Consider the following 23,730-nt stretch of genomic DNA (forward strand, 5'->3'; position numbering starts at 1 on the left):
TGTTTTGAAATGCACTTGTGCAGATATGGCCAGATGTATTGCTATGTGCATGCTCTAAGGCAGTGTTTCCCAACCGTGGCAACTTGAAGATATTTGGACTTCAACTCCCAGAATTCCCCGTTGGCTGGGGAATTCTGGGAGTTGAAGTCCAAATATCTTCAAGTTGCCAAGGTTGGGAAACACTGCTCCAAGGAATATGGAGGACATTAAGAATACAAGAGTTAGGGAAATGAGATGGGAAATATTACATAAGTAATCACACACCTGTTCAACTTGCATACTTTCAGCAGAATGTTAAGAATACCTGTTGGCATGGGTGCAAAGATAAGGGAGTATTTATGCATATGTTTTTGGAATACCCGGTAGTGCAGAACTTTTGGAAAAAAGTGCAAGAGGATATTAATAGGGTGTTAAATATATGATGGACAATTACAAAGGAAATGGGAATATGTATTAGTTAAAAAGAACGAGATGGGAGAATTTAGAAAAATAAAAGAAGCAGTGATAGAAAGCGCTCAGACTGTAATAGTCTTAGGTTGGAAGGATGCGACAAAATGGACGATACAAAACTGGTATCGGTATATGGTGGATCATATTCAATTTGAGATTATGGATAAGAGCATGAATTTGGCCAACGAAATTGATCTGAGGGAACTGATGGGACAAGGTAAGAGGATATATGCTCAGTAGAATTCGAGACCAAGCTATAAGGAAGAAATTGGAATCACTTTGTAATATGTAAATATATTGCTTTTGAGTTAAAATGGGTATATACAAAATATGCGTGTTTTATATTATAATATCAATAAAAATATTTTTTTTTAAAAAAAAGAATACGGAGGACATTATGTACTGTGGTTGTGTTAGTTTCAACTTATTTTATGGCAAATGGGGTTGTTTTTTGGATAACATTGAGAGGTAACCAGACTTTTGGCCAAAACTACAGTATATCTAAAAAATAATTTAATCTAGTGCAATCAAAATATACACTTATTGTTATACACATTTGAATTTTCAGTTGGATCCAATTTTCTATATGGTTGACTCTACACTTCCAATTTATGGCAAATTAAAAACTGTCATGTTCAGGAAAGCGTTGAAGAAATTACCTATTACAGACTTCAAGACTCTCATAGATCAAATGAATTACTATCACCAACACAATGACATATAAATACTCACAAAGCAATAAATGCTGCTCAAGATGACGTGAACATTCAATATGGAGCATATTAGGAAAGGAAACGTTTCAAGTCAGAGAATTGGAACATTAGAATTAATTAGCTCTCAATTTTTTTTCAAGTAGAACTGAACAATATTCATTAGGTAGGCAAACTGGCAATCTGTTTAGACTATGGCAATACCTTTGCAGCATTTCCAGAAAATGCTTAATATTTCACAGGAATATGAGAAGCTGTCTTGGATTACTTTAGACAATTTACTTAATCATTTTCTTCAGCACTCAGCACTCTCTGACCTTGGCTGATCTTGAAAAGCTAACAGTGGAACATGGTTACTATCTGACTGGGAAGCTACCAGGAAGATAGGACCCTAACTTAGGCAAAAAAGGAGAGGGGGAGGGGGATTCAGCAAGAAGGCAACAGCAAATCATTTCTGAATTATTGCCAAGCAAACCACATAGATGTGAAATTAAATTATCCAGGCATTATTTATTGATTTATTTAGTTAGTTAGTTACTGTAGTTAGTTATTGCGCTTACACGTCGCCCAACTCCTTGTGGACTCTGGTTGGCATACAACATTATGAGTCAATCTCAAATACAGGAGGCTCTAACTAAGTAGGAAGTTGTCATATCCAATCAGACTATTTAACCACCTTACCTAGTATTCTCTCTTTCTAGATTCTTCAAATATTTCAAACAAACTGCTACACATTCTTTTTGAAACTAAGGAAGCCAGGGATCAGACTTGAGACTTTTTTTAACTAGTAGTCACTATTCTGAATGATTTTAATAGCATAAAATAGTTATTGCAACAAAACACAGCAAAAAAAGCAATAGGGCATCATTATGAGATACACTAAAAAGAGAGTGCAGGGTTCACCAAATCATTTTACTGTTCATTCTAGAAATGAACACAGCTTGTCAATAAGTCCATTATGTCAGCTTTCTTCTGCATGTCCTTGCCAATACTAAATTGTGCTTTAAAATTGTCAGTAAATTTTTTACTAGAGTGAGGCAGAAAAGCTTCATTCAATAAAAAGGCACTTGCATACCCATGTATTCTTAACTTTCAATTTCTTTAAAGTGAATATTGCAGTCATCTCGCATCCCCTGAACTTGTGTTTACGAACAAAATCCCCAAAGGAAATATATACCTGCAACAAAATCAATTCTACTGAAAGGATTTTCCATATATTTCAGACCCTCCTAATGGAATCCTGATCTAAACTTTCTTTGTGTAAAGTCTTGCACTAATGTATGTGGAAGGAAATATACACAAAGGACATTTTGATATCAGCAGAGATTATTTGCCAATTCTGAGTTAGTGGTCAGTGAGGGCATAGAAAATACTGTAAAAGTCAATAATTATTCTATATCCATTCAGAATCCACCCTTTGATTACTTCATTCTTTGTATCTCAATATTTTTTGAGAAGACCATTTTGTTTCCTTGGAGCTGTTGTGCAGCATCCCAATATGCTACCACTTCAAAATAATTCTAAGTGTTTAGAATTAGTTGCAATTTGTTATCAAATTATGAAGGTGGTAATTTGGTTTGTCCTTCTGTTATCTCTTTGATTTAAATATGAAATAACAGGCAAGTAACATTTCCAAGTACAGTACAGTACTCTAACCGCAGCATCTGCCTGGTGCTGCTGCTGCTGTTTTTTTTTAATGTACCCTGAGAGCTTATGCACCGAAGACAAATTCCTTGTGTGTCCAATCACACTTGGCTAATAAAGAATTCTATTCTCTATTCTATTCTATTCTTGTAAGAAAAGTTATTCAGGAAGCCAAGTAAAAGATACGTCCCACTTCATTGCAAACAACTGTCATAGTAAGCAATGAATTATCAAGAAAAATCTTGGAAAATTTGATATGCTGACTTGGTTTGTATCAGGCGCTGCTGGGAGGTAAATTATACCTATGAGAAATTGAGCTGACTAGCAGTAGTTACTTAATGTGGGATTTAGGTAGAAGAGGCCAGACAGAAGGATTCTCAATATTTCCGGAATCTAAATAGAATTACAAAAGGCAGGTGTCCAATCATACAGACCTTTGCCCAAAATCTTAAATTCAAATAGAAACATTTCATAATGGGTAAAGGGAAAGAGAAATATTCAGCATGTAATATAAAAGAAGGTACATTATTGAAACTAACTAAAGTAGAAAAATGTGGAATAATTGTGCATTTCTACACAACCTTCCACATCTTTTCTCCAATTCCCAAAATCAGGTAACAAAACAAGATGGTTATTAACTGCTTATATTCTCAAAACACTGCTACCTTTGCATAATCCAGCCAACAAGTGTCTATACTTGACCATTTTAAGGAGTTTAAAAATTAGTCAATTCCTCCCTCCACTCAAATTCTAGTCCTTAGTTTGAGTTCTATTTTTTTTCTTGGCATCTTCTATTACAAAATACAGCCAGTCATTTAGAAAGGAGCAGGGAAATAGTTCAACTTCTACCATAGTCATAAAGACTAAACTCAGGTTAGTATAATTCATCTACAGTTTGCATTCTGTTGTACAATCAAAAGGACAGAAACATGTCGCCCAATTTAAAAGAGGGGGCAAAGAGATCACTTATATTATATGAGTTGGGAGAAAAAAAACCCAAATTCATTCATAGCTTCTTACATTTTTCAAGAAATAATAATTATCAGAAGTTCTTTGGATTTCTTGTGAGATTGTGTAAATTATTTATTCCTGCCTAGGAACATGAACTCTGATACCATCACTTGTTGCAGTATTTTCACTGCCAATGTATGTTCAACAACTACTGTTTTTGCACTACATCTGACCTGGAAATTAATCAGCCAGCTGCCAAACACACATGATGGCAGAGGAACACAAGGTCAATCCACAATGCTAATCCAGGACTTAAACAATTATAATACTATATGGAATTGCCTTCCATATGACTTATAAAAAGGATTGTAAGTTTCATAGATGACATGTATTTAATCTCTAGATTAAATAGATGATATGTTTTAATCATTAGCACCATTTTTTCAATTCTGCAAAGAAAGAAACTGAGTGTTTAATGCTCCAATTATGTATTGTGAAATTGCTTTGGGCAGTGATTCTCAGATATTTTGATTTCAGGACCCTTTTATATTCCTAAAAATGATTATCTCAAAGGGCTTTATGCGGGTTATATGTGTTGGTATTTATTATATGAGAAATTAAAACTGAGAAATTTTAACTATTGATTTATTTGACTTCATAGATACCTTGAAAGGTTGTTGGTGACTCACAATAGTCCTCAGACCACACTTTTTAAAAGACTTCATATATATGACAATGAAACAAATGATACATGACATTAAAAACTCTTCTACCGTTAATTTTTAAAAAACTGGTGACAAATCAATCTTTTCATCATTACAAAACAAATGCATCCTCCCACTCTCTTGAGTGTCCTCCTGCTGAGAAGGCTTCAACCAAGCTTCAAGAGAATAGAACTTATGGTACTTTATAAAGGCAATTATCACCCAGGAAACAGTGTTGAGGATGGTAGTGGTGATTGCAATAGTGGGCCACAATTTCCTATGGAGCAAGCTTATTTTAGGACTTACAGCCAGCTCAATGGAACCCTTGATTTACCTGGATATCATAGTCGCTGAAGCTTTGGGATCTGGTTGTGGCAGCCACAAGGAAACTAGAAGACTGTCTATTCTATTTATCTTCATTCCACTCAATTTTTGATGAGTCATGAGATGTCAGTTTGCACAGATCCTAATTCAACTAAGTTTGACAAATATAGCAGGAGGGGAGGATGACTTCCTGGTCTCAGTGAAAAAACATTACTGTTAGAAATGTCATTGTCTATTAAAAATGCTCTGACTCATGGCACGGTTCAAATGGCATTCAATCTAGGCTTAAAGTCCTGAAAGTCTGATTGTGGGTATCAGTGATAGTAGCAGAAGACTAGTTTAGTAATCAATGGCGCTACCATAGGCAGAGAGAAGCTTCATGCTCTTTAAAGAAAGGACTGAGGAAAGGACTGTTGTATGTTTGTGAAACCTACAAGGCAGTTCCATGCTGAAAGGCCACAACTTACAGAAGGAGATTGATAGTAAGTAATCCTTGATTTAAAAGCACTATAGCAGTGATGATGAATCTATGGCACAGGTGCCACCCTTGGCACACAGAGCCATATCTGCTGGTATGCGAACCGTTACCCTAACTCAGCTCCAACGTGCATGTGTGTGTCGGCCAGCTGATTTTTGGCTCTGGGAGGGCATTTTTGGCTTCCAGGGGGCCTCCAGGGGAATGGTGTTTCTACTCTACCCTGGCTCCAAGGAAGCCTTTGGGGCCTGGGAAGGGCGAAACATGATCCTACTGGCCTCACCAGAAGTTGGGAAACAGGTCCTTTCCAGCGTCCAGAGGGCCTCCGGAGAGTGGGGGAATTTTTTTTGCCCTTCCCAGGCATTGAATTATGTGTGTGGGCACTCATGCATGCACAATAGTGTGCACACATACTCTTTCAGCATTCCAGGGAAAAAAGGTTCGCCATCACGGCACTATAGAGTTCTGAATTTTGCTTGTAAGACATTTTAATAAAAAACCAAGGTACCATGTGACCAGACTCAATTTTGCAACTGTGTTACGACATCTATAAAGCAAGTCACCCTGGTCATCATATGAATTCACTAGGTCCAATGGGTGTTTTTTGCCCATTGAACATGATGAAAAAGGCAAAAAAATGTTGCAAATGTCATGTAACCATTGGGAACACAACACTATAAATGCAAGTTGGTTGCTCAGCACCTGAAATGCAATCACCTGATTGTGGGGTGAAAGGCAGCTGTCATAACGATGAGGATGTGTTGCAAGTAGTTTTTCTTAAAAGAATGTTGTGATTTTGATCAGTTATATAACATTGTTCGGGCCAGGTACGTCTGGAAACCTGTTACATCTGAATAAAACCAGTCTGCTAACCTCCTAAAGATGAAGACTGTTTGAAAATATTGGGGTGTAAGATCCATAGCTCTGCACCTTACCCAGTCCATTGCTGTGTTGTGGATTCCTTTAAGGGTTATGCCGTGGGAGACAATACATTTTTCTCAGCTCAACGTAGGAGCCTTCTACCTCCCACTCCTGTGGCTTTCTCTGATGTTTGTTAAGGGGAGGATATTCTGTCCTTTTAGGAGAGTGTGACCTGTCCTCAGAGCTAGCTGTATTGTATATCGTTCCAGGAGATTTATGCTGCCTTCAGCTTCTTCTAGTATACAAAGTCTCTTATTTCACATGAGCTGTATAATTTCTAGCTTTATCTGAGGTGAACTTGACCTAGTGAGTTTGGATAGGGCTTCTGAGAACTGCCGCTTGAGGGAGCTCTTCACCTTTGCGTTGCTTGGGTCAGTGTATCACTTAAGATAATCATTTAACCTAATGCTTATTTGACTTAGATGTTTTAGACAAATAGATAATGATAAAATTTTATTAAGACTACAAGGTTTGGCACTCCAAGTTGAGACTCCTGAATTAATATGGGACATTTTCTTAATTCTACCACGTATACACTTAATTAGAAACATAGAAGACTGACGGCAGAAAAAGACCTCATGGTCCATCTAATCTGCCCTTATACTATTTCCTGTATTTTATCTTACAATGGATATATAGTATGTTTATCCCATGCATGTTTAAATTAAGTTACTGTGGATTTACCCACCACGTCTGCTGGAAGTTTATTCCAAGGGTCTACTACTCTTTCAGTGAAATAATATTTTCTCACGTTGCTTTTGATCTTTCCCCCAACTAACTTCAGATTGTGTCCCCTTGTTCTTGTGTTCACTTTCCCATTAAAAACACTTCCCTCCTGAACCTTATTTAACCCTTTAACATATTTCAATGTTTCGATCATGTCCCCCCTTTTCCTTCTGTCCTCCAGACTATACAGATTGAGTTCATTAAGTCTTTCCTGATACGTTTTATGCTTAAGACCTTCCACCATTCTTGTAGCCCATCTTTGGACCCATTCAATTTTGTCAATATCTTTTTGTAGGTGAGGTCTCCAGAACTGAACACAGTATTCCAAATGTGGTCTCATCAGTGCTCTATATAAGGGGATCACAATCTCCATCTTCCTGCTTGTTATACCTCTAGCTATGCAGCCAAGCATTCTACTTGCCTTTCCTACTGCCCGACCACACTGCTCACCCATTTTGAGACTGTCAGAAATCCTTCTCTTCTGAATTAACCTGTTTTTTTAAATGAACACAAGACTCAATATGTACTACTATGGATAGGATTGTAGGATTATCATTTGCAACTTTAGAAATTGCAGCAAACATTTTATTCTAGCTTTAATCAGAACTTTATTGTAGGTAGTCAAATGTAGATGGATGCCTCTGGGAAAGAAAATAAGTTTAAATTCCATGAGAAATTGACACTTTGAAATAATTGTTATTTAAAACTGGAAAGTATTTTTTTTTCTGAAAAAGCTTGGGCCAAAGATGGGGTCACTGCTCTAGACCAATGCATGCTAATAATACCTTTAAAACTCTTAAAGGATTACAAAAGCACTGGAATTTATCTAAAACAGCTGAGTAGCAATATATCCAACTGAAATGACTGAGGGAGCTGCCTAAACTGTGGGCAGCAAGCACTGTGACTAGCTGCTACCCCCTTTCTTTGTATATCCTGTGCAGCTGTTGTCCTTTGGCAGCCTGGGCTTCAACTTCTACAGTGAAGGTCCAGAAAAGTCTATGAGGAGAAGCATGAAGAGGAAGAGGAGGAGGATGGGTATTATTTTTCCCATCCTCATCTACGTTCCTTCCAAGTGGTTCAAACTGATTGAGAGGACTCTGAGTGCTAGGAAGGAGGCAATGGCAAGCCACTTCCAAGAAATCTTGCCAAGAAAACTGCAGGAACCAATCCTGGCAGTCACAAGAAATCCACACTGACTTGAAAGCAAAAATAAAAATAAAATAAAATAAAACCATCCGATCTACTTCTTTTGATGACACAGTATTCAAATGCAGTGAAGCAGTTCAAATTTGGTTTCTCCTATATAAATCAATTGCAGAAGCAGACAGCATTTTTCCAACTGTCTCTGACTAATCAGAAATTGAGCATGTGTATGTATATTTATATTTATGTATTTACCTGTTTACCTATTTATCTGAATAAAATGAGTCCTTGCAAATGTATTTCTGCTTCTTTGCTTTGAAATAAAATAAGCATAAGCCTCTTAGGTTTCAATTCTGCATTTCCTTTTCATGATAACCCTTTTTGCTCTGTATCTAGAAAATGTAGACTCCCTTAGGTTATTTTAGGACTCTGGGAAACACTATACCTGCCCATGTATTAGGGGATTAGTTATGCCAAGCGGATATGAGCATACAGGTATTATCTATCTATCTATCTATCTATCTATCTATCTATCTATCTATCTATCTATCTATCTATCTATCTATCTATCTACCTACCTACCTACCTACCTACCTACCTGCTCATTCATTCATTCATTGGATTTACATGCTGTTCTGCTTCGAGAACTCGGGGTGACTTACAGCATACAAAAAAAACAATGAAATACAAAACATATATATATATATATGTGTGTGTGTGTGTGTGTGTGTGTTCGCCTTAGAACAAGGACAGAAACACCAGCCTGAAGATGATGAGTGAGACCTCATTGAAACGTCGCCAGAAATTTCCAAATCCTACACGGGAAGAAACCCGAATATACCAAGACCATCATACCTGTACCCGTGAAAAAAGTTGATGTAAAATCCCCAATTTTGTTAAAAAATCAATCATACCCATTCAAACAACAATCACACATAACATAACTCCGAGTCTCCGGAGAGGGGCGGCATACAAATCTAATAAATAAATTTGTCGGTCTAGCAGCATAGATGTGTCTTAAGACTCTTGAGGAAGAAGAGGAGGGTGGGGGCAATGTGAATCTTTGGGGGGAGCTGATTCCAGAGCCCCCCCCTCCCCCAGAGAAGGCTCTTTCTCTAGGCCCCGCCAAGCGACATTGTCTAATTGATGGGAGCTGGAGAAGACCAACTCTGTGGGACCTCACCGGCCGCTGGGACTCATACGGCCGAAGGAGGTCCCGCAAGCAATCTGGCCCGATGCCATGTAGGGCTTTATAGGTCATTACCAACACTTTGAATTGTGTCCAGAAATCAATCAGTAACCAATGCAGATTAAAAATGAAATCATTAGCCTAGCTGTTTGGACTAATTAGTTCTCACGTTAGCAATGGCTGTGCTTCACTTTGCTAAAGCATCAGATTTAGATTTGAAGTACAGTATGTACCCCACAGTTCTGGAAAAAATTCACAATTTGTGTCTTTGTATACACATAAGAATAGAAGTTAATCCAGCATGTCCTCTTTCCTAACCATCACATACACATCAATTGCAGAAAATATGACTTTAGTAATCGAATAGTTGATGCATGGAACTCACTACCCGACTCTGTAGTATCATTACCTAACTCCCAAAACATTTCTCCTAGATTATTCATTGTTGACCTCTCCTGATTCCTAAGAGGCCAGTAAGGGGCGTGCATAAGTGCCCCAGCGTGCCTTCCATTCCCTGTCCTAATGTTTCTCTCTTACTAGTATCATGTACTGTATATAAACATTGTTATATCTTGGTATACCACCAATGTGTACTTGACAAATAAAGTAAATAAATATATAAATACCCCTGTGAAAAAAAAAAGGATACTCCCTTGTCCTGGATTTCCAAATGTTATTCCTTCCTGACTACAACTCCAATTGAGTTTTCTTCCTCCAGCTATCACCAATGATTTCTGAGGCCACCAGAGAAAAACCAGCAACAGCTAATCCCTTATCTTCTAACCCAGCTCCATTCCCAGTTGAATTTACTGTCTGTTTTAACTTTACTCCTAAGACTCTAATGACGTCTTAAGTTGCTTGTTTATTCCCAGCCTTCCTTTCCTTTTGAATGGTGTCTTTTAGACTAAAAGCATGTCGGCAAAGGCAGTTTTGTTTCACATAATTACGAGCTATTCTGGGAGTATTTTAGGCAGAAGAGAATGGGGAAATCTGGACTGTACTACCACAAAACCTACATGCTCTATAGCTATCAAACTCCTCTGAAACGATGGAGGCCAATGACCACCACTGCATCCTAAGCCAACAAGGAGCATAAAATTAAATATTGATTGTGTAAACAATTGGTTTATTTTATCTGTTCTAATCTACTCCCAGTGTCACAGGTTGAGCCACAGCTAAGCTTATTTTCATTTAACATTTCACTATTCTTCAGCACTGAGTAACATTTTATACACTACCATTTATTCCAAAGAAAAGTCATCTTGTTAATTTATTTCCGGTGTACAACTAAGCTGCTCTTTAAAAGCAAGGGGGAGACATGAAATCTTCTCTCACAGCCAGGAAGCTGAATACCATAGACATGCGGCATCTTCTGCTTCTTAAAAAGATTATTGTAGGAAGATGCAGACTCACCCATCTTTCCCTAGTCCTATGGATGGAAAGTTTCAGCCACATTTTAACTGCTAAATCTAATTTAGCACCTGGAGGCATTCACATCTCAAACTGACCTGTTTGCTATTTTCCTAATGATTTAAATTATGTTTTCAGATATGGTTTTCTATTCAAACACCCCACTAGCTTAAATTCTCTAAGGTTCACACATTATTTTCTTAAAAGAAAATTTCTAAGCAAAATAGTTTGAAAATAGTTATAAATCTGTTTTTTTCAATCACACAAATGTTTGGAATCAGTTCCCTATTTTTGCTTTTTTTTGGAAACTGGGACTAATTAGTTTTAAATGGTTTTACTAGCAGTGTAGAAATTCCAATTTAAAGCACATCCACCAGAGAATTTGCCCTCACTTTTTAGCACATTATACATCAGTCAAGTAATATTCCATAAGATTTGCAGCAAACCTATAAAAGAAACTGTGAAACTGAAATTACCTGTATAAAACTTTTTTTTTTAAAGCCTCTTAAATGGAACACAGCATTATTTCCTGCATTTTTTTTTTTAGGAAGCAAAATGTAAACCTGCTCATCTATTCAGGGCTAGTTCTACCATTAGGCAGGATGAAATTGATTCTTCAGATAATAGACTGAAGAAATCGGGTTAAATGAGGTTCAGGAGGGAAGTGTTTTTAAATAGGAAAGTGAACACAAGAACAAGGGGGCACAATCTGAGGTTAGTTGAGGAAAAGATCATGAGCAACGTGAGAAAATACTATTTTACTGAAAGAATAGTAGATGCTTGGAACAAACTTCCAGCAGATGTAGTTGGTAAATCCACAGTAACTGAATTTAAACATGCCTGGGATAAACATATATCCAGGATAAAATAAAGGAAATAGTATAAGGGCAGACTAGATGGACCATGAGGTCTTTTTATGCCGTTAATCTTCTATGTTTCTATGTTTCTAAATGCTTTGTATATTCTTTGTTGTTGTTGTTGTTGTTGTTGATCCAGTCTGTTTGCTGGATTAATTGCCCATCCAAATATCTCACCTTAAGGACTTTCACAAAGTTCATTTGAAAGCCATCAACCAGGTATGATACCCCGGCTGGTTGGGAATAGGAATGATAGGTCAGGTGTCTGACAATACAGTATTAGGAAAAATTGAAGCAGGCTCTACTCTACCTCTGACCTTTATCAGTATCTTTAATTTAATAAACATTTCAGGGGCTATGTACAGAACACTGTGTAAGTAAAAGGGCATTTTTAATCCCTACCGCAGTCTGAAAGCCAGTAGTGAAGGTTGGAAACAAGATTACATCAGTTACACTGCCATGCATTTAAAAGAAAATGTCAAAATAGCAAATTTGGAACCACCGACTTCATATCTGTGTAATGATCACAGATGCCTATTTAAGGATCACAACCCAATATAGCATTCTGGCACAAGCAAAACTGAAATTAAATCCAAATTCTCTTCTACTTGACCCATCTACTTGGTTAAATATGATACTTCATTTTGCACTACATGGCATGATAAAAGCAAGTGAGGTTAAGAACTAAAGTGTGGGTTCCTAGCTTAGTAGAAGGGCATGATAAAATGGTGGCATTTAGCTTAGTGCATTCACTGAAAGAATCAGTGATACCTAATGAAACATTCTTCTACTTGACATATGGATAGATATTGTAAATCAGAGCAGACCCTAAAATAGGCTGCAGTAGAAAATAAGGCAGGTTCTAAGTTTTAAGAATTATCTGTAACATAGGCAAATACTGATGTTCATTGTATATTACAACTAATGTTTACTTTCACTTTTACAAACTTGCTTTTAAATGTTTTGGAGACTTCTGGTTTTGCCTCTTTTCTATTTTTAAATGCTACATTTTTGGTGGCTACTTGAATCCTTTTTTTCCTGCTTGCTGAACTGATTTCAAGGCCTCTGCTGAGCACTGATTCAAACTAATGGCACTGTTGTCAATCAATTATTACAATGTTTGATGACAGAAAGGTGTACTTCTGTATCTCTAATATTAAATCCTTTGCATCCCCAGTGCTACGTGTTTCTGCATCAAACAACATTATGTCTCCAAAAGTGTATAACATGAAAAGTGTGTTTAAAATTACTCAATCACTACTAAAAGTAGAGCTTTGAATTTTGCTTTAATTGAAACAAGATAGGACTATTTAGTTATGCTTGTCATGTGCTGTCAATTATGATTTATTATTGATTTAAAAGATAGAATGAAAATAAATTGAGACATAATTCAGATAAGACAGAGAAGATGGGGTCAAACTTTCCTATGCAGAGCAGATATGCAAATCGTGAGTGCATCAGGACCCTTTATTTTCTTAGATGGAATTTGTGCCCAGTAGTCTTTATAATACCAATAATAATAATAACAGAGTGAAGGGACCTTGAAGATCTTCTAGTCCAACCCCTTGCTTAGGCAGGAAACTCTACACTGCCTTCAGACAAATGATTATCCAATATTTTCTTTAAAATTTCCAGTGTTGGAGCATTCACAACTTCTGGAACCAAGCTGTTCCACTGATTAATTGTTCTGTCAGGAAATTTCTCCTTAGTTCTAAGTTGCTTCTCTCCTTGTTTAATTTCCACCCATTGTTTCTTGTTTAGTTGCTTTGGAGAATACTTTGACTTCTTCTTTGTGATAACCCTGAGATATTGGAATCCTGCTATCATGTCTCCCCTAATCCTTCTCCTCATCAAACTTGCCTTGCCCAGTTCTTGCAACCATTCTTCATATATATTTAACCTCCAGTCCCCTAATTATCTTTGTTGCTCTTTTCTGCACTCTTTCTAGAGTCTCAACATCCTTTTTACATCATGGTGACCAAAACTGAATGCAGTATTCCAAATGTGGCCTTACCAAGACATTATAAAGTGTTATTAACACTTCATGTGATCTTGATCTTTCTTTCCTAAATAATGACAAAGTGCTGTGTCCATTTTGGTCTTCCATCTATTTTCTAGAGACAAATTTAACAATAATTTTGAAAACTCTGCACTGGTTACTAATTTACTTCTGGGTACAATATAAGGATTCACTTGTTTTTATAGATCTGAATGGTTTCGGTTCAAGATACCTTAGACAATGCCTTCTTCTGCAAGATTCCTATCATTTAAATAATCTAATGAAGTACATCTTCAACAGTACATGGGCTACCTTGGGGCCTGACTTTTTGTCAAGGATGAATTTGCTCTCCAATGAAATATAATGGTGCCTCCCATTCAGTTTACTTTTAACTATACCTAAGTATAAAATTTAAGTTTGAATTTGTAGTTTTAATGACTTAAAAATCACAATTTTATCTCTTTGTAGAGTCTGTTCCTTTTACTATGCTTGCTTTTGTATACCAACCTGCTACCTTTGGCAGCAGCATATTTTTGCTGCTACGAAATACATAAATAAATAGTATTATATTTTTAGAGATTTGCTCGCAGGTGCAATTAGTACTGCAAGACTGCGTAAAATGTACATCCAGTGTAAATTAAATGTACTCCAGTTTTCTTTCCACTTTAGATGTAAGTGATGGGCATAATCATGGATGCAAACTGCAAGAATGAAACAATGTTTAGAAGTGATTTGTTTTTTTTGAGCTGTAATTTTTGAAGCAAAACAAAAATGTAGAATATATTGTAACATTACTTAGAATGGTATTTTCCAGTTAATAGATGATAATATTAATAGTCTGGTCTAATAATGTCGCTCTTTAACTTTGTATTTTAGAATGATTTTTTAAAAAGGTTCCTCTATCTCTATCAAAGACTCCTATCAGCTTAACTATGAACTTGGTTTTGATACAGCAGGTCACAAAATGCCTTCTGTTTCAAAGGATTTTAAATGGCACAGCTTTTCTCCAAATGTTCTGAGAGCTGTAACTAAAGACCAAAGAGGTGCTTTCCTATCCCAAAAGCCAGAATGAATTAAACCTTTTAACTAAAATACAGGCTATGAAAATACAGTAGTGGTTATCTCTTACTACTAAACCTTGTACAGAACTGGTACAACTCAGGCGAGTAGACCGAAGCTGGAAAGAGTCTCCTACCCAGAGATTGCAGAGAGCTTTTGGTGTGCCTGATAGGCGATCTCACAACCTTTGGTACGTGTTCTCTGCATTTCAGCATGTAACGATGGGCAACTGACTGAGACATCCCCAATGGAAATGACCAATTCCCGATACAGAGCCAGCTGGGTGTTGAAGTCCTGGACAAGCTGAGAAAGAGAAAGAGAAAAATCTATTTACATAAAACCAATGTTTTGCTGCAGTGAAAGATAAGGCAGGATTTTTTTTTTTTAAAAAAAAATGTTGCTCCAGCTATGCTGATGCAGGCATTTGAAACAGAATGAAGATCTGTCCCTACCATGCCATAAATAATGAAGCATGTTATAAAAGCTGCCCTTTGCTTACCCAGAGCATGCATTTTCACTGGGAAATGGAGATATTCCACATATTTTAAAGCCTTTGAAAGTGTTTTCACATGCTTAAGCTGGCTGACTAACAGCTTGTCTTTTCCCGGAAGCGAAATATTGTATCATGAAAGAAGATAATGTTTCCAGAAATAGTTTCTCCTTTATTCACCCCCCTGCCCTAGCCTCCCCCCACCCACCCCACTTTTCTGACTTGCTGTCTATCTGGAGTGGAATGTGTCACTTATCCCTCTGCTTTTTTTTTTTTAAGAAAATCCTGCTTTTCCTGGCTCCAAGGCTGTTTTTACTATTCTTAAGAATCTGGATATTTATCTAGGAGGAAAAATCCCTTGCCATTCAGTATTTGTGCTAGTACTTCAGTCTGTATATAAAAATGCTTCCAACTCAAGGCTTCAGGGTTAAATGAGCCATTATTCTTTTGCTTAACACAATTACTACTGTTGATTTTTTCTTCTGAGACAAATTACGTTTGTCTATGTATGGTATGCAAAAAGGAAAAAGATTAACAATATATTGTGACATTAATTTGTAATACAGTTCAGGTTTGCCCATCATTTAATCCTCAAACTATTATAAAATGGAATCCTTTCTTTTGAATGTATGGAACCAACCACAATATATCTTATTGTTGCATTGATAAATATTTTGCCATTATCCTTAGCCCAGATTATATTCTCAACATTTCTGCTGTACAAAGGGAAACATTTCTCTACCCCCATAGATGGATTCTCTGACCAATCAGTTCAACTTCAGGTACTGTTGTGCACTGTGTGATAAAATTAAGCTTCCACACTTTCCCTTCCAGATTAGCATGTTATGGCTCTCACAAAGAAAATCTCATTTGACAGACTGCCCAAATCAAGTCTTGAAAACACTATCCTCAAAAGCCTTTTTGGGACACTTGCTGAGCCTTAATAGAACCTTATGAATATCAGGATTTATTTTTAAAAGTTAACATTTTGTAAACTCACAACTGTAACTTTGTACAGTATAAAAGAAATTTAAATGGGAAGATTTTTTTAAATGCCCTAAAATGAAAAGAATACTAAAAAGTGTAAGCAAATTGTTTCCTAAAGAAAATGACTGCATTCAATATTGTAACTTTCATAGTCCAGTTCACATACTTCCATAATCGAAGATTTTCAGCACAAATAATCTGTAGTTTCATTTTACAAAATGGACTTTATTAACATTCATAGATTGCAGTAAGAATCTATGAATACAGCAGTCATATCCGGAATTGATTACACAAATCTCAATGTATACTTGTCCGTTTTAGGTCACGTAGAACTTGCTGAAGGAAGATGCATACAGTATTCCAATCTAATGTCTGAAATAGAAGTCTGGTCTGCAGCCAATCTCTGCCCACTGTGTACTTAGATCACAACGAAATAAAAGTAGTAATTCTAAAATTATCTTGCTTCATTTATGAAGGCTCAGACCTTCCTGAGCTGCATTTCAACTTCAGCTAACTCTGACAAATTCAACATTTGTATAAAAATGAGAAGCCCAAGGCAATTTACGATCATATATAAGTTTATGCAAAGGAAATTCCTTCTGAATTCAATATTTGTTCTGAAATAAATCTATATATGATTGCAACCAAAATGTTTTGTGTAACTATTGTGAGTTGTCATTAAATGTTTTTTTTTAAATCATGCATTGTTTACATTTATGGTCACTATAAATAATAGCCTAAGAAGTATCTGCAACTGATAGATTACAAAAGGGTAAGTATTTAAATACAGAAAAGAGAAAACTAAGAATAGATTTTTCCTAACAAGTACTATGATTTTAGCTTTTTCAACTGCACAAGTTAGCATAAAAACATAATTGGTGCCAATGTTAGATCTCTATCTTTATGAATTTATAAGTTAACCACACCACAGAGCTCAATTGCACCAAAGTTCAAGGTAATTTGGATTTGGGAAAGAATATACTTCTGGTAGATTAACTTCCTATCTATCCTGGGGGTTGAAGTGGCAAGTTAGTTCATGCATCAACAGGCACAGCTGCTATTTGCACCAGTAACTTAGCACAACTCTGGCGTGAAAAGACGGGTGCACATCTTTTAACATCACCTCCGTGTGTGCATTCACAGCCTTGTTTTCCATCAAGCCAGTGGAACTGTGTGGGATTTATTTATTTTCTCATTTCCCACTTTTGAAATTAAGGGTAGCAATAACAATAGAGTTGGAAGGGACCTTGGGGGTCTTCCAGTCCAACCCCCTGTTTAGGCAGGAAACCCTACACTACTTCAGACAAATGGCTATCCAACACCTTCTTAAAAACTTCCAGTGTTGGAGCATCCACAACTTCTGGAGGCAAGCTGTTCCACTGGTTAATTGTTCTGTCAGGAAATTTCTCCTTAGTTCTAAGTTGCTACTCTCCTTGTTCAGCTTCCACCCATTGCTTCTTGCCACAGGTACTTTGGAGAACAGGTTGACCCCTTCTTCTTTGTGGCAACCCCTGAGATATTGGAACACTGCTATCAATCAATCAATCAATCAACCAATCAATCAATAAGGGGGAAGAAGAGAAAAGTGCTCGCTCTGGATTTCTGAGGTCTTACTACCCAGGACGTAGAGTACCGTTCCAGACTACACGGTGGGCAAATACTACAGACCAGCAGCAGATGTTTTCGTACTCCTGTGGCCATCCACTGCCTCCCCTCACGTAAGCCAACGTTCCCAAATAGCGTGTTTCTTTACCTTTCCTACAAAACGACTGTATAAACGCGGACGCTTTCTCCAGCCCGTTAAGGCACGGAGGCCGTTATGTGTCTGTGTGTTTGTTTTAAAATCATCATTATAACGCCCTACCCTCCCCCTCCCCACCGCCGCCTCACAAGCCCCGGTCTCGAAGCCGCTACTTGGGGGGGGGGGGGGGAAGAAAGGGTGTCAACTCCAAATTGCGGACTGCAGTTTTAAAAATAGTGCAGCTGCACGTGATCGGAATAGACAAGGCGCGGGGGGACGGCGGGGGGAGAGGAGTGGTCCCCCCCTCACCGAGCCCCCCCCCAAAAAACGTCTATCAAAAAAAATTTCCCAAAACAAAACAAAGGGGAGCACGGGGGGGGGGGGCAGCCGCCGCCGTACCCACCATCTTGCAGTCATCCAGGGCCAGCCTCTGGGTCTTAGGGGCGCCCTCGGCGCTGCCGCCGTCTCGGCCTTCGCAGTCCCTGCCGTGCAGCGACGTTTTGCCGATTTGGAAGATGGAGCCGGTGGACCTGGGGCGCTTTTTGCGCCCATTCGGTGCCGAAGTCATTCATACGCAGCAGCCACCCAGCGAAAGCTGCTGCTTAACACGGGTGGCACAGCCGCGGGCGGGAGGAGGCGGGGAGCGGGATTGGGGAGGGGGGGAGGCAGGCAAAGATTTTCCACCACGCCAGATTCGAGTGCCGCCGCCTCAGGCGGCAGCGACAGCAGCAGCAGCGCGTCGATGAAGCCGGCGAGGGAGCTCCGGAATCGGTTGGCGCTCGCCCGACGCCTTGTTTTTTTTATTTCCCCCTTTGGTTTCTCTTCACAGGCGGGAGTTCGGGGAGCTTTCGGTCGGCAAGGGAGCGCTCGAGGAGACGGCGGCTTGCGGCATCGCCTCCCGTCGGGTTTACGACGAAGGGACGCTCAGCAACTTCTTTTTCCTTTCGGCGCCGGCGCCACCCGCAGTCCCCGGAGCCGAAAGTGAGCGCGGGTCCGCTCCGCCCGCCCGGTTTGCAAGCGGCGGAGATCCCGGGCTGCTTGGCCGAGCGGGGCTTCCATTCAGGACGGGGGGCGGGCGGGAGGGAAGGGAAACGCAGCCCTTTGCCTCAGCCCGCCGTCTCCACCAACACCCCGTTTCTGGCTCGCTCGTTCGTTCCTCCCCCTCTTCCCTTCCCTTGCCGCCGCAGCACAGAAGGGGAGCGAAGGCATGTGCGCCTGTGTATATCAGGCAGACTTGGGAGGCGCGCGCAGGCGCAACGCCTCGATCGGGCGATTATCTTTCCCTGGGCTTTTAAACGCTACTTGTTTCCACCACCACCCTTCGAGCCGGTCTCGTTTGGCGGGAAGGCTGCCTTGGCTAAAGGCCACCCCTCCCCCACCCCCTCACGAAGGGAAGAAACAGAAAGACGCCGAGGTTGCTCCTCCAACGAAGGCAGGGTCTGCTAATGTTGCGCCAAGGTTAGCGTAATTTAAATAGTGGGGTGCCCCCCCCTGCGGGGATGCGGAGTGATTGGGGGAGGGGGCAAGTGAGCCTGGGGAATATGTGGGGGGTTTTTTGGCCTCAGGTAGTAGGGCAGTGATGGCAAACCTATGGCATGAGTGCAGGGGTGGACTACTGCCCTGAGGGAGGGGGGGGGAGTGCAGTGGGGTAGCGAAAATGGAGCTCCACCCCAGAGCATCTAATCTGCACTTAAAAACGTTGAAAGAAAATACATAAGCCACGCCCACGGTGTGGTAGTAAATTTTTTTGTAGCCCTTCACTGCAGGAGTGCCACAGGTGGCACATAGAGCCATATCTGCTGGCACGCCAGCTGTTGCCCTAGTTCAGCTCCAGTGTGCATGTGTGTGCAGAGGCTCTGGGAGGGCGTTTTTGGCTTCCAGAGAGCCTCTGTGGGGATGCGGAAGGGCATTTTTACCCTCCTCTGGCTCCAGGGGAGCCTGGGGAGGGTGAAACACGAGCTCATTGGGCCCACCAGAAGTTGAGAAACAGGCTGTGCCTCCAGAGAGGGTAATGGAAATACAAATCTAATAAATTGAATTGAATTGAAATATGACGGAGCATACTATGTGGCACTTGGATTCACTGTGACTACGGTGGGAGACGAGGAAAGAATGGTATGCTTACTGTGTCTAAAAATGTTGGCAGTGGACAGCATGAAGACAAATAAATTAAGGCATCACTTAAACACATTACATTTAGTGAAAATGTGCTGAATATTGCAAACAATCATCCTGGCAGAGAGTTGGGGGGGCGAAAATGTTTACTTCTTCCTAGGGGGAGTGCAACAGAAAATAATTGAGAAAAACTGACGTAACCCAAGCCCTCCAAAACAGCCCCTCATACGAGAGACAGGGTTTTTAAAAAAATAGGATCCTACTTGCCAAAGTGGAGTTATTGGGGCCTTCTGGAGAACCACCTTATGAAATTGCATCACCAGGCTTTAATCTGTTTTTCCCTACTATTCTCCCTCCCTTCTTTTTCTACTATCTGGTATCCCAAAAAAGCAGAGGTATAGTCTCCTCATTTCATGTTGAACCAGGTCACATGCAAAACTAACAAGTGCGTTCAAATGGAATACTCAACTAGGTTAGGGTTTCAGTAGATAGAATAGAGCAGAACAGAATTCTTTATTGGCCAGGTGTGATTGGACACACTAGGAATTTGTCTTGATTGATTGATTGATTGATTGATTGATTGATTGGATTTGTATGCTGCCCCTCTTTGAGGACTGGGGCAGTTCACAACACATAAAAAAACCAGTATACAATATAAATTAATATAACTAACTATTGTAAAACCCATTCTAAAAAACCTGGAACATTAAAAATCATACATTCACATTCGAACAACAAGCATACATCATACTCATTGGCCAGAAGCTAGGGTCTAGCGACCCCAAGCCTGACAACATAGATAGGTTTTCAGGTTCTTACGGAAGGCAAGGAGGGTGGAGGAAGTATGAATCTCTGGGGGGAGTTGATTCAAGAGGACTGGAGTCCCCACAGAGAAGGCTTTTCCCCTAGGCCCACCAAGAGACATTGTCTAGGTGACGGAACCTGGAGAAGGCTGACTGTGGGACCTAACCGGTAACTGGGACTCGTGCGGCAGGAGGCTGTCCAGCAAGTAATCTGGTCCAATGCCATGTAGGACTTTATAGGTCAATTTGGTGCAATTGCTCTCAGTGTGCATAGAAGAAAAGATACATTTGTCAAGAATCATGAGAAACAACACAATGAGTAATAGTGTGGGTTAATTGTGCGTTACCTATTGTGTGGACTCAACATTGATGGTTCAATATATTGTGCAATACAAGGGGGGGGGGGACTTAATTTAGTAACCAGGCTAGGTTTTGCAAACAAAACCACCGAACTGGATCAACCCATGTCATCTGCACCAGGTGTTTCTCAAAAAAACAATGTTTGGATAACAAAGGTCAAAGTTACTCATGCAGGAGAGCTAGTTGGCTCACTCGAATAAAATAACTAGGTTTATTTCCACAGACCAGCAAACCCCAAATTTGGATCTACTTTTGATTAGAGCTTATTGGATAAGTTACATTTTGGGCATTTGAGGTGAATGAGCACTAATATTCATCAGGAGTATTTTCCTGCAATTAATGATAGAACAAAAAAATTCCAAGGACAATTCTCTTTGCAGAAAGTGGGAAAGTGTGAGTTGTAGTTCTGCCTTAGTCATGGATGCCTGCTGGATGACTCGGACCACTTTTTCAGCTCAACTCACTTTATAGGGTTGCTTTGTGGAAAATATTTATTTATTTATTCATTCATTCATTTATTCATTCATTCATTCATTCATTGGACTTCTATGCCGCCCCTCTCCATGGACTGGAAGATGTGTTGGATATGTTCGCCACCATAAGTTATTTGTAAAAACAATAAAGGTGACATGCAAGTAAATTTATCTCATAAAATCTTAGATGGGTACATGCATGTCCAGCCTCTCCTTAATGGCTTTTTAAAATGGCTTTGTTTTATGCAAAATTATGCAAATTATTTTTATTGGGAGTTACTCATAAAACTAGGCAGTACTTTCAGTTATAAAAAACAATAAATTTTTCATCTCATTGTAATTAATGTAATATGATTCAGCTTTGACATACAGTAGCTTCATTATTTAATAAAGTACCGTAATCTTTTAAATTCACAGATCAATTTATGCAACCAGTGTCAATTAAAACACCATAATTACTTACAACATATATGTAACTATAAATAACTATAATATGATTATAACATACATTATAGAATTATCCAATTATAAAATCTAAAAACATACAGAAAAAGATGCCAGAACATATTTCCTGGAAGAAAGTTCTAAACTGAAGTCAGTTTAAAAAAGGCCCATTTACAAACATCTGCTAATTTAATAGAGTTTGTTGGGGGGAAAAGGCCTCAAAAACCAGCTACAAGGCTCAAATGGGTTAAGAAAAACAACCTGATGTTTAGGGCGCCCAATTGTTTAAGGCTATTAAAGCCAACAGGTAAAAAGGACAGATAATGTCACCAAATATATTAAGCATGACCACCTGCCTTAATGCACTGATAGAACAGTAGTTCTAAATTTGAGTAAGTAAGTACAGTGATACCTCGTCTTACAAACGCCTCGTCATACAAACTTTTCGAGATACAAACCCGGGGTTTAAGATTTTTTTGCTTCTTCTTACAAACTATTTTCACCTTACAAACCCACCGCCGCCGCTGGGATGCCCCGCCTCTGGACTTCTGTTGCCAGCGAAGCGCCCGTTTTTGCACTGCTGGGATTTCCCTGAGGCTCCTCTCCATGGGAAACCCCACCTCTGGAATCCCAGCCGGGGAATCCCAGCAGCGCAAAAATGGGCACTTCGCTGGCAACGGAAGTCCAGAGGTGGGGTTTCCCAGCGAGGGGAGCCTCAGTGAAATCGCAGCATCACAAAAACACAGAGGTCCGGAGGTGGGGTTTCGAGGACTTCAGTGTTTTTTGCGATGCTGCAATTTCACTGAGGTTCTTAAGGTGAAAAGTTTGTAAGATGAAACAGTGTTTCCCATAGGAATCAATGGAAAAGCAATTAATGTGTGAAAGCCCAAAATTCACCCCTTTTGCCAGCCGAAGCGCCCATTTTTGCGATGCTGGGATTCCCCTGCTGGGATTCCCCTGCTGGGATTCCCCTGCAGCATTGTAAAAACACAGAAATCCGGAGGTGTGGTTTCCCATGGAGGGGAGCCTCAAGGGAATTCCAGCAGCGCAAACACAGGCGTTTTGGCTGGCAAAAAGGGGTGAGTTTTGGGCTTGCACGCATTAATCTCTTTTCCATTGATTCCTATGGGAAACATTGTTTCATCTTACAAACTTTTCACCTTAAGAACCTTGTCGCGCAACCAATTAAGTTTGTAAGACAAGGTATCACTGTATATAAATTATGGCTTACAAATAATATTGCTCTTGCATAATAGTAAAACAGACTGGCAGCCTATTTGCAGCGATCCCAGCTGTTTTAAGAAAACTGAGAGCTTGGGTTTCAGATTCCAAGATTTTGAACATGAAATGTCCAGCTGAAGACTGAAATGGCTGTTTTGAGTTCTGGAGACCTTGTTGCATCTTGTCTTATGAAAACATTAAAACTGGTTTTAGTCAGTTTGAAAGTATTTCAAGACTGAGTTTAAAATAAGTGTTCTGCATTTCAGATTTCAAGCTTCAAATGTTTTTGGAAGCTAAAAATCACAACCAGCATTTCAAATTCAAAATTCATTTCAAATTTGGAAGACTTTGTTAGAAATTATAGAAGATGTAAGTATAGAGCAGTGTTTCTAAACCTTGTTCACTTTAAAATGTCTGGACTTAACTCCCAGAATCGCTCAGCCATAGACTGAGTTTGGATTCTATTATAAAATTCCTAAGTTTCTTGTTGCTATGGTTGTTACTCTTATGCTAGCAATAATTACACTCATTTTG

General features: G+C 39.3%; 1 protein-coding gene across 1 annotated transcript in view; it reads right to left on the bottom strand.

The window, feature by feature from the left end:
- The window catches only part of RGS7BP (regulator of G protein signaling 7 binding protein), a 73,036-nt gene extending 53,989 nt beyond the window's left edge, over positions 1–19,047 (bottom strand). Inside the window, exons 1-2 of the mRNA XM_070736362.1 lie at positions 18,184–19,047; positions 14,699–14,865 (exon numbers count right to left, since the gene is read on the bottom strand). Coding sequence (XP_070592463.1) covers positions 14,699–14,865; positions 18,184–18,348 — 332 coding nt within the window. The 5' untranslated portion in view covers positions 18,349–19,047. The remainder of the gene's footprint in view (positions 1–14,698; positions 14,866–18,183) is intronic.
- Between the last annotated feature and the right edge of the window lie 4,683 nt (positions 19,048–23,730).

This window comes from Erythrolamprus reginae, chromosome 2, assembly GCF_031021105.1.
Source record: "Erythrolamprus reginae isolate rEryReg1 chromosome 2, rEryReg1.hap1, whole genome shotgun sequence".
Taxonomy (NCBI): domain Eukaryota; kingdom Metazoa; phylum Chordata; class Lepidosauria; order Squamata; family Dipsadidae; genus Erythrolamprus; species Erythrolamprus reginae.